Here is an 11,270-nt window from a genome sequence, read left to right as displayed (position 1 = left end):
TTTTCTAGAACTGCAATAAATTTTGTACTTAAATAAACCAACAAATTTGGTATTAAATAATCTATTTAATAAAGTGGGTCTTTTCAAATCGAAATCTTCTGTTGTATTATATTTTTGTGTAAATTTAGCTGTTGTTTTCAAGGTACTAATATTTCGAACTTGGAAACAACGGCAACGTATGATGAGAAAACAGAAGAATTCGTGCTACATACACCATCAGTTTCGGCAACGAAATGGTGGTCAGGTGGTCTTGGAAAGTCGTCAAATTATGCCATAATTCCTGCCCAACTTATCATTAATGGAAGCAATAAAGGCTTACATATGTTCATTGTTCAACTCCGAGATCTTGATACTCATATGCCTTTATCTGGTGATTAGAATTTGTATTTCTGAGTAGTGATATAGATATGGAGAAATCACTATTTTTAAATAACAGTATTTAAGACTGCTCTGTGTGCAAAAAGTTTATAAACTCCACGCTCGTTTTGAGATTGCGATTGAAAATTACTTGGTGAGGAAAGCTTAGCTCTAACATGCGCACTTACAATCGTATTTATAACTTATTCTTTGCGCAAATAAGTTTTATAAATACTCAATTCAGGCATCACAGTTGGAGATATTGGTCCTAAAATGGGCATTCCTGGCAGTGACAACGGATTTCTTATATTTAACAACTATCGCATCCCACGTAAAAATATGTTCATGCGTTATTCACAAGTAAACTTTTTTGTTAATTTATATAATTGTCATTTTGATGACTTCATAAAGTTTCTGATTTTTCGTTTTTTTTTTTTGCAATGATTAGGTCTTATCAAATGGTGAATACATTGCTCCGAAAAATTCCAAATTGCGTTATGGTACAATGGTATTTGTACGGTCAATTATGGTACGACATCAGGCTATGCAATTAGCTGCCGCAGTTACAATAGCTATACGTTATTCTGCTGTTAGAAGGCAGGGAGAGTGGAAACCTGGGTAAGTCTTTCGTTGCAAAAGTATGATTCACAATTTGTTTTCTTGGAACTCTCTTCAAAAAAATTTCTTGCTATCCGATATTTTGTTAAATATCGTTATGGTCATGTTAAAATTTACGGCTTCGGCATTTGCATCCATAATGTTCAGTTTTTAAAATGCTGCAACTTTTCAGTTTGAAAGAAGTTCAAATACTTGATTATCGAACGCAACAGTATCGGATTCTCCCTTACCTTGCCCAGTCTTTTGTGTTTTTATTTGCTGCCACAGAAGTAAAAGATTTATATATGAAGGTATTTTTTTTCTTCAGCAATATATTACAAGACAAGAGAGAAATGTTCTTCTTTTGATCATTCTTTTCTTTAAATTTTTGATGATATGTACTCTAGATTCCTCATTCATGAGTATTTTTTCTGACTGGCGTCCAAGATTTTTCAAATCATAGTTAAAGCTCATAAATTTAAGGTCAGCGAACAACTTTCGCATGGTAATACTGAATTGCTACAAGAACTACACATCCTTTCTTCAGGCTTGAAAGCTGTTGTCACATGGGAAATTGCAAAGGTCTGTAACTTTTCTTTTGATTAACGGAACTATATTTGTTTGTAAAATTTCAAAATGATCAATAAACAGAAATTCAAGTTTTTATTTTTGAATCATGTATAAACAGTCGTATATTTCCGAGAATGCAGACGGTGCCGTTTTCTTGAAATTTATGTATCTGGGAATTCTGTGTAGGGTATAGAACAATGTCGATTAGCATGTGGTGGACATGGTTATTCACATGCATCGGGTTTGCCGGAAATTTACTCTTTCGCTGTTGCTGGTTGTACATACGAAGGAGAAAATATTGTCATGCTGCTTCAGGTTGCACGGTGCGTTGTTTTAAACTTAACCCTTCTTTTTCCACCTTTATGGAGAAACTAGAATTGTTTGGATCATAGCAATTATTAACATTATTAACATTGCAAAAATTATTAACATTGCAGGTTTTTAATGAAAACAATTAAAGAAATACGGTCTGACAGTGCTCATCTAGCAGCAGTTGCCAGTTATTTGCTTGATGGTAGGAGATATAAGTCTAGTTTTCGAATATGGCGAACTGTTAAATATGAGGATTTAATTGGAGATTTCGAACAAGTCGCTAGAAACCAGGTGATTTTGTAATTACATAGTGTGATTCTGCTATTTGGCCAGCTTCCGAGGATACTTGATAGAAATGTGTGAATGGAAATGACGGATCAGGAGCTGAAGGATAATTCAGGATAGGCGGATTTAGGGTAATTATGCTGGCGTTTATTCTAATATCAACTAGTTCGTCGCGCTGAAATTTAGGCTATTTAGACTAATTTTTTGGTTGAGACCACCATGATTTTTCAATTGTTTCCCTTGTTATATTTTTTACGTTTAGTTCTTTCCGAAAATTCGAAAATAATCAATGCTGTATGCATTTATCAGTTTACAGATTTACTGGACATTTGATTATCTGCAACAGCTTCAAAAAGATAATCGTTCTCCTGACGATGCTTGGAACTGCGCTTCTGTTGAGCTATGTCAAGCAAGTCGAGTGGGCATTATTAAAGCTTTCATGCTTGTGTCATTTTGTTACACAGCAACTTCTATCTGTCATTTTATCTTGCTATAGTAATTACATCTTCTAACACTTACAAATGAAAAGAAATCTAAAAAAATATCGAAATTTTTTAAAACGATTCGGAAAATTTACATAAATTGAAAAAAATTTCGAAGCATCCGACAAATTTTTGTCTTTCAAAATTTCTTTCACTCCATTCCCTTTTAAGGCTTACATTAAAATTGATATTTTAAGCTGCAAAGTTAGTACCTCTAGTTTTCAGTTGCATATTCTTTGTTTTATGGCAAAAAGTTATTTCTCAAGAATAGCACAGTGCAGAGAACCAGAGATCGCACGAATATTAGACCTGATTGGCAAACTTTACTTGCTTCATGAGATTTCCGCTCATTGTTACTCTTTCAGAAAGGTAAGTCACAAAAAAATGTTGTTCTGCTTATACGAATCAACTCCGAACTTTCATTCATTGATGCAATGTTTTATGCGCACGAATAAGTAACATTTTGAGTTCTTGCGATTAGTAAAGAATAGTTCATCATATGTCTTTAAAGCAAACATGGGTAGGATGATCCTTATCTTGCTGGCATTTGCGTTCCTGGTAAAAATATTATATGGAAATACGTCTCACTTATTCACAGAAACATTTTTTAAGGCAGATTATATGTCAGATGAACAAATGAAAAACGTAAAGTGTGGTATCTATGAAATATTGGGAAATTTACGTCCGGATGCTGTGGCCATAGTAGATTCATTTGATTTTTCGGATCGTGAACTTCATTCTGTTCTTGGTCGACGTGATGGTAACGTTTATGCGGCAATGCTTGAATGGGCAAAATATTCGGAGTTGAATGAAACTGAGGTAAGTACTTAATTCTGGCGGAATGGAGTTCCACTTCAGAATTATTGCTTCCAAGAAATAAAGGTATTTCATTTGTAACTGTGAAATTCAAAATCCACACGAGACTTTTCATGAAATTGTCCTTTTACCATCAGTGAGGTTTATTTCGTAGCATTTGCTTAACGATTCAGTAACATAATAAATATAGAAATAAAATGAAACAAATGTTTATAAGCAGACTCTTACTATAGGAATAGTAACTCTTCTACTAATTAGGAACTGAACTTATACTGAATTCATGTGTGATGTAAAGGTTGTATTTGAAAAAGAAGACGTGGTCTCCAATGAACAAATTATAGAGTGAAAAGTTTTGTATCGAACAATTTCAATTCTGGTATCTTTTAGTGTTTTGTTTTGCAGGTACTGTCAACATTCAAGAAGTATTTGGGACCTATGATGAAGGATGGCCGATCAAAAATTTAAATTTCTTAACTGTTTTTTTCTAATTTTTTATATATCTTTAAGTAAATTATTACTATCTGTTGTTTTTTAAAATAAAATAAATTATTACTATCGTGAAAGAAACAATTCCATATTATGGCCTTTAGTCCAGTTTCACTTCTTGTTTTCTCGTTCAACATAATTAGAGCTTTTAACACAAGCAAGATCCAGACGATATGTAGACGATATTGTTACTGTTTGCTGTAGTAAAGAGTACTTCTTGTAACGTCCATTTGTTGAGTATCGGAAGCATGCTACATATCCAAATGCTGTTTATTTATGGTCAACTTTTCATTACAATTGATGTAAGCATAGCTATCTTCATAACACGAGTAGATTTACTGCCAACATTCAATTGTTGTTTTGAACTGCATAAATATTTCTCCAGATATATGGAGAAGCCAAAAGATACAGCTTTGATTGAACAACGTCCATTTGTACTCAAAAAATGGACTGCATTAGCAATGTGGTCATGGGATGTCGAATGTGACATTTGTGCGATATGTCGAGTACAACTAATGGGTTGGTTATTTATGCAAATTCTTTAATGAGCACTCAATGAAGCTGTTGTGATTTGACTTTTTCATCGAAATTTTCAGATGCTTGCTTACGATGCCAGTCAGAAAATAAGCAAGACGACTGTGTTGTGGTATGGGGTGAATGCAATCATTCGTTTCATAATTGCTGTATGGCTTTATGGGTAAAGCAGAACAATCGTTGTCCTCTCTGTCAGCAGGTATTTCCAACTTTTTTGAATTGGGAGTGCCCAGTTTATATTTCAGTATGCCATTCTTTCGGAGATATCTGAATTATCCTAAATTTACTAGAAGAATTGGATAGACCGTTCTGAAGTAAACAATTTTTGGAAGAATATAAAGCTACAGTTACTGTTAATGGGGTTGGTTTTCATAGTAATTATGTATCTGCTCAACCTTCGTTGACTAATAAATGAAAGAAATAATTAATCCTTGCATCACATTGTCATGACTTTTTTAGGATTGGCAAGTGCAAAGAACGGGTCACTGAATTCGGTATTTTAGATATTTTGCGATATTTTAATTTTTATGCTAGCAATTTAATCAGTAATCTCCAAAGTTGATCGATGCCATTTTTTATACATAGCTGTGATTCTTGTAACTACTTTTGTGTCTTCTGTTTCTCCAGGGTCGTTGTTTTCTTTTGTAAAATAGTAGAAGGGCTGAAACATTATTTCTTATTTCTCATACATACTTTTTGATATATTTATTTCATTCATTGCTTGAATTACTTTTTTTTTACTGCTTCAATCATTTTCCATTAAATCTGGCAGCAATTTGTGATTGAAAACGAGATGAAATAAATCTTTATTTCGGAACTTTAAATGTTGTTTGAAATTACGAATGGAAAGTGTAGTTCAATTAAATCTGCATTCTCTTTAAAAAAAAGGTTTACACTCCAAAATTTCATTTCTTATTAATAGCCACGTTCGTTTAGCTTCCTTTACAGGATATTACTTTTACTATGATCTGTTAATGATCGAAAAATATAGCAGGTAACGTTTCCTTTTCGATGTTGACAAAAATCCTTCGTCTGAATTATATAGGCAAAATTGCCGTTTCCGCAGATCACTCCAAATAATCCCCCAAGAAGCCATCTTGCTGTTCGTTCTATTCGATTTTTAGATTTATTGATATTGTCATCCGTCTGCTGAAAATTATTTTCAGTTTTTCAAAACAGCTGAACTTTTTGTTCAGAAATGGAATTTCCTCCTCACGAATCTTAAGATTTTGTCTTTACTAAAAAACTTAAATTTTTAAACTTAAGTTTAACCAACGAAAATTACTGTTTTAGTTCTTTTAGGGTTGATTAAAGCGTTGATATTTCCTGAAGATATTACAATCATGTTAGAACCCTTTATCGCGTAGAAGTTAATTCGTAAAAATAAGGAGAGTATATATTTTAAATCTAATTAACTTTTGTTGAGGTAATTTATAGTTTTGCAACAGAAATGACCAACTCCAGTGATTATCTGTCTCAATAATTCATTATTGCAGACCGGATCCACTTCTTGAAGTTGATCGTTGCCAAATGATGTTCTTTTTACATACCGAAAACGACATGGAATTGAACAGTTTGTGCAGCAGTCATTCTGTAAATAAAATATTGTTTCTGAAATAGGAAACTTAGAAATTAATTCCGAGAATTTTGGAATTTAATAATCTGACTTTTAATATTCACGCGATCAATTCCTCAGTAAATTTAGTAATACCTCTGGTGGTACGGTGAAATCATCGGTACCACATTTACTGCCATTCAACGAACAATTACTTTTTATCAGGTATTTAGTTTCATGTTTCTGGGCGCTCTTTGTTGTTTCAGCACCAAGTCCATCCTTCCCGGCAATTACTATTTGAGGTTGCTGTTGTTGTGATGAGGTTGATGAATAAACATCAGATGGATAATTGAGTTGCTGATCGGATGGAAGTAATTCAGTTGCTTCTGGATTTGTTATATTTAAAGTTTCTGATGGATAGATACGATATGTTGCACCGGTAGTACTTTTCTCTGGGAAAGAGGAATGTACAAGTAAACCGGCTACATCTTCAGTATCATTCATAAGGTAACCATCATTAAATAATTGGGCTTTATAGCTATTTTGATAGCTTCCAGATATCCCATCCATGTAGGATGTAAACTTCGAAGAACTGGCGCTGGTGGACTTTATGTCATTATGATGCTGAGGTGGTGAAGCTGCTGGCGGACTAGGAGAGGAGAGTGGAAATAATGAGCGTGATAAGGGACAAGGTACTAGTGGATAACATGGTCGTAAGGGAGAACAAAAGATTGGACAGGGTGATGTAGCAGGATAAAAAACTACTGGACGACACAGTGGAGGTAAATGAGGACGGAGTGATGGTTTTGGTGGTGAACAAGGTAGCAAAGGTGGAGAACAGAATACAGTGTCAGATAGTCGACAAAGTAGTGCTCCTGAACGCTGTTGATACGGATGATGTGGCCGTGATTGTGGTTGTGGTAGTTTAGGGAAATATGCTTCGGTTGTTGATAGTATCACAAATATCAGCATAGATGAAGTTAGCTTTTCATTCAAAATCTCCTGAAACAAAGTAGTCATTTCAGCAAATTTTAAATAAATGACAAGTCATTCTAGTTTTCGATAGTCATAGGAATAATATATTAGTTTTTTAACAAATCAAATTTGATTGAATCTAATATTTTCATTTGATTTTTTGAGATTTGAAAAATTGAAATACAAACGAAAAAAGGACTTTTTTACTTACCACCCCACTTATCTATTATTTTTACCAGTCATTTGACTATCATTATTGCGATGTCAACCATTTATTGTTCACATCTGCATGACGACAACACTTTTTTCCAAATGAAATACTATGGAAAGACTAATCAACCAGTTTTTACATTTAATATTGCAAATCATTTATATCTCATTATCACTTCATAAGTAATATCACAGTTTTTATATTCAGGGAAAACTGGATGAAAAAAAGTTCAAACAAATGTGGGAATGAACAAATTGAAACAATTTTTAGGGAAGGACAAGTTTGAGTGGGAACTGTTGAAAATATTCTGTGATTATTGGAAATATTCTATAAATGCTGGATGATCCTTTTAGGACAGTAACATATTTGTGAAGTACTAATAAAATAGTCACGTTTCTCATGGTGCTACTCACTATTCAAACAATACAACTTTTTGGATCAGCTAAATTATAATGTAGATTTTCACCGATGAAAAAATGTTTGGGGAAATTACAATTTTGCATTTATGAATTATCACATTCCGGCATATTGAAATGGAAAATAAAACATATGCAAATTAGGAATAATCTGCTAATTTTTAATAATTTTTTCCAATTTTAAATTTGTTCGTTGAGTTTTTGATCTTATAGCTAATACTTTTGTTTAGAATTCGAATTGCTTCTTTTCATTTGATAGATTCCATCTCTATCTCCTTCTGATTCTTCGTTGTCGAATTCCAATTCGAATCTTGCAGTACTTTGTACTTCACTTCTTGTACTGCTTTTTGGATTATGTTTTTCTTTTTGTATTCAAGTATCTAAACCTTTAAATAACTAAAAGAGATTTTTAGTTCTATTCACCATGTAACTACGCTTTATTTCAAAATTAATAAATAAATTGAAATATAGGCAAATATCTAATTATATTCCTCAACGATAACATATATTTCATAAAATTTACTCAGCAATAAAATCAAATTAAAATTTTTCATAAATGAGCAAATTACAGTCGCGTTTAGTCATCATAAAACGGATGGTTAAAATATCAACAATAAATTATTGAAGAAATAACTGTTTATTTTCAATTAACATAAATTCAAACAAAATTAAAATTCGAAAAAATAAGGAATTCTTTTGTTTTCTGTAATAAGAAATACTTTAATTTAGAACTAACCCTCCTATAAATCTTTCGTTCCTTTCTATTTTTCACATAGGTTTTTTTTACTGACTTTCAAACTCTTTCCTTAAAAAAAAGTCTTACCCCGAAATTTATTCATTTTTTTCCCAAATTGAATTATATTTAATAAAATAACTTGGAAAAATGCAAGAACTTAATAACTTTTTCAAATTTTCGATTCAAATTTATGAATTGCATTTAAATTCTTGATCGTTTCATATAACTAATAAGTAGAAGACCTCCCGTAATTAAAAGTTTTTACGGACGGTTGTGCATTTACGGACTGTCGCGCAAAACGAGTTGAACCTAATTGAGACCGATTTTGGCTTGTATTTCTTATTATATATTTGTAGTTTTGGAGTCTTCTACATTCACAAGCAACAAGGATAATTTGTCTCACTGAACACTGACACTGTTGAGTGGAATTAATTTTCACCTGAGATGTCACCGGTTGAAGCGATGTCAATGATTCTGATGATACTGTTGCTTGGGCTAAAAAAGATACTAGTATGAGAGAATTTAATATTAGCAGTACTTGGAAATATTTTAAGTAGCGCAACTGGCTTCGTATTTTGCCTAAGCTGAAATTTTAAAATGTAAAAAAATCTATGAAGACTAAATTTGGAAAAGTTTCTCGTTATCTTAATGCATTGTTTCATTATGACGCAGTAAGTACTGTACGATAAGAAATAATTTTCATTTTTAAGTTAAGACTTATTGGAATTCTATTAGAAAATAAATACGGCAAAGAATCTTCAATGGAAAAAAAAAAGAAGAAAATGAACCGTTGATAAATCGCAGACGGAAATGTGAGCGTCTGGAAGCATGTGAAATGATAATTAGCATTTCACCTTCAGAAAGAATTTCACCTAAAATTGGTAAACAACAGGAACGAAATCCAGAAACTTGCAAGTCAATTTTATGCTTCACTTCTACGTATTCCTCACATACCGGATCACATTTGTAGTATGCTTCCGTAAGCTCAAAACGGATACGACCATTTGGCTGAAATTTAAATTTTCAAATGGAAAATGTAAAATTTCGTAAATTTCTTTAAGTTACTTTTCAGTACAATAACTTTTTGAATTAGTATTGTATTACATTGCATTTGATGATTTTTTTTTTTTAAATTTGAAGCGTAAATTAAGTTATTTTGCTATACCTTGAATGCGCGACAGATTCAAATGAACCTTTAATAGATCTAATGCCAAGAAAAATAAAGAAATTCTGAATATTAAAAGTAATGAACTTCATATTTTTCCTGAACATTCTCCATAGAACTCTTTCTACAAGCAGGTAAACTTAATAATGCAAACATATTCTTGTTATCAAAATTATGTAAATTTTGTTTTTTGACAATTTATGAATACATCTCGAATTTTTCATTTGTTAAAGTGTCTGAAATGGAGCCAGTAAATCTCAAAGGGCGGTTATTTAATAAATTTGAGTAAAATATTCAATTTCATTAAGTAGGATAAACTATCACTAACTGATGGAAAAATCATACACCGAATACGATTCCTGATCAATCGCCTGAAAAGAGCTCATAACATGAGTTTGCTAAATTATTTATTTCATTCCATCCGTTAATTATCATGAAATTAACCGAATAAATTTTCCAGTAGCATTTTGATGAGCCGGTATATTCTAACGTTTGCCATTCATTACTGGCCAGTTGTTCATAACCACATGCTTAAATAAATAACTTCATTTATGTATCAGTGTTAAAATTTCATATAACATCCGAAAATTTTCAACAATTTCCTAAAAGTTTATAAAATTCTTTTAATTTTCTTGAAATATGAGAAAATTCCGGAACAAAAATTTCCCTCAATATCCTCAAATTCCAAAAATTTTTGAGATGTGCAATAAATTGCTACAATCTATGAGGAACAGTCTGATTTAGTGAAATATTTCCGCCAATTTCCTTTTAACAAAATTTCTTTTCTTTCATAGTCATTGAAGTTTAAAATTCAATTCAACTTTTTAATAATTTCTTCAATTTTTATTGGCGACTATTTCTTGTATTCTTTCCAGCAAAATTTTCGATGAAAAATTAGCAAAATGATTTCTAGAGAAGAATTCACTCACAGGAATATTGTAGGTCAGTGCATTCTTGACCGCCAAGACCTTCTGGACATTTGCAAATATTGCAATTGTTAGGATCTGGATAGCCACCATGACGACATCGTAAATTTGTTATCCGACATCTATCTGATTTAACTTATTTCAATGTTTCGTTCTTTTTGCAGAATTTTTCTATTTACACTTTAAAACAAAATTTAATGAGCAAAATCTATGAATTATTTGATTTGCAAGAAAGAATGATAAAGTGTTACTGGATAGTCTAAAGGTCAGTCCATTACATACCTGTGTACTTTGTATTTTCGAGTCAATGAACTTATAACTGACCGTAACACATTGTACCTGTTTCCTTGTCAATCAATCAAATAAATAAATATCAAAGTAAGGAAATAGATATTACTAGCGATTAGATAGAAATTCTGATGATGAATTAAAATACCTATCAAAACAATAAAGTAAATTGATTTGTTTGAAATCGGTAAATGTTGGCGAGACACGATTACCAACTGTTGAACGATACTTTACATCGATTGGATCCACCGTAAAGTCCATAAATCGTTTTGCAAATGTCTGAGAGAAATTTATATGCAAATAAATTATTTATATGGGCAAATTTTATTGTCTTATTCCTTCAAATTTAAAAAAAAATTCGATTATATGGATTTTAATCGCATTCTTTTAAGTTACCGATGAAATTACTTAAATCATTTTGAGTACAAAACAGTAAGTCAATGATTCCTACAAAAATTTTTACAGCATAGGTGGAAATTATTGAAATTTTTATCGAAGTAATTAATTCCATCAAAAGAGTTTAGTGTTTGAGTAAAGAATTCTTTTTTTTTTTTCCCCC

The 11,270-nt window shown here is 31.7% G+C and overlaps 4 protein-coding genes across 5 annotated transcripts in view; 2 read left to right on the top strand and 2 right to left on the bottom strand.

The window, feature by feature from the left end:
• Nucleotides 1-3,976, top strand: part of LOAG_16373 — a 6,033-nt gene extending 2,057 nt beyond the window's left edge. The window contains exons 6-16 of one of the 2 annotated variants that reach the window (XM_020449026.1): nt 143-370; nt 602-717; nt 806-975; nt 1,148-1,265; nt 1,438-1,536; nt 1,711-1,847; nt 1,962-2,127; nt 2,438-2,539; nt 2,829-2,972; nt 3,216-3,422; nt 3,822-3,976. In XM_020449026.1, coding sequence (XP_020307479.1) covers nt 143-370; nt 602-717; nt 806-975; nt 1,148-1,265; nt 1,438-1,536; nt 1,711-1,847; nt 1,962-2,127; nt 2,438-2,539; nt 2,829-2,972; nt 3,216-3,422; nt 3,822-3,884 — 1,550 coding nt within the window. In that variant the 3' untranslated portion in view covers nt 3,885-3,976. Of the gene's footprint in view, nt 1-142; nt 371-601; nt 718-805; nt 976-1,147; nt 1,266-1,437; nt 1,537-1,710; nt 1,848-1,961; nt 2,128-2,437; nt 2,617-2,828; nt 2,973-3,215; nt 3,423-3,821 lie in introns of both variants that reach the window. The other variant, XM_020449027.1, reaches the window with a different exon arrangement.
• Nucleotides 3,977-4,072: 96 nt separating this feature from the next.
• Nucleotides 4,073-5,256, top strand: LOAG_09011 (RING finger protein). Its single transcript, XM_003144540.2, has 3 exons — nt 4,073-4,424; nt 4,502-4,638; nt 4,899-5,256. The coding sequence occupies exons 1-3, from the start codon at nt 4,154-4,156 to the stop codon at nt 4,926-4,928; spliced, it is 438 nt and encodes a 145-aa protein (XP_003144588.2). The 5' UTR covers nt 4,073-4,153; the 3' UTR covers nt 4,929-5,256.
• Nucleotides 5,257-5,381: 125 nt separating this feature from the next.
• LOAG_09010 (hypothetical protein) lies at nt 5,382-7,014 on the bottom strand (the record flags this gene model as incomplete). Its single annotated transcript, XM_003144539.1, has 3 exons — nt 5,382-5,588; nt 5,899-6,030; nt 6,151-7,014. The coding sequence occupies 3 exons, from the start codon at nt 7,012-7,014 to the stop codon at nt 5,382-5,384; spliced, it is 1,203 nt and encodes a 400-aa protein (XP_003144587.1).
• A 1,544-nt stretch (nt 7,015-8,558) lies between these two features.
• LOAG_16372 (zinc metalloproteinase nas-33) overlaps nt 8,559-11,270 on the bottom strand; it is a gene marked incomplete at both ends in the record, with an annotated part of 5,648 nt that continues 2,936 nt past the window's right edge. Inside the window, 5 exons of the mRNA XM_020449025.1 lie at nt 8,559-8,827; nt 9,121-9,340; nt 9,942-10,027; nt 10,427-10,545; nt 10,860-10,990. Of these exons, the coding sequence (XP_020307478.1) occupies nt 8,559-8,827; nt 9,121-9,340; nt 9,942-10,027; nt 10,427-10,545; nt 10,860-10,990 (825 nt within the window). The remainder of the gene's footprint in view (nt 8,828-9,120; nt 9,341-9,941; nt 10,028-10,426; nt 10,546-10,859; nt 10,991-11,270) is intronic.

Source organism: Loa loa (genome assembly GCF_000183805.2).
Source record: "Loa loa unplaced genomic scaffold supercont3.2, whole genome shotgun sequence".
NCBI lineage: Eukaryota > Metazoa > Nematoda > Chromadorea > Rhabditida > Onchocercidae > Loa > Loa loa.
Note: the sequence above shows the minus strand (reverse complement) of the source record. Positions and strands in the feature narration are given on the sequence as shown.

Excerpts from the sequence above, each read along its gene's own strand:
- LOAG_09011 (XM_003144540.2), top strand. The coding sequence starts at position 4,154 with ATGCTACATATCCAAATGCTGTTTATTTATGGTCAACTTTTCATTACA. Across the intron at positions 4,425-4,501 it reads ATGTCGAGTACAACTAATGG|ATGCTTGCTTACGATGCCAG; the intron begins GTTGGTTATTTA and ends CGAAATTTTCAG. Across the intron at positions 4,639-4,898 it reads GTTGTCCTCTCTGTCAGCAG|GATTGGCAAGTGCAAAGAAC; the intron begins GTATTTCCAACT and ends TGACTTTTTTAG.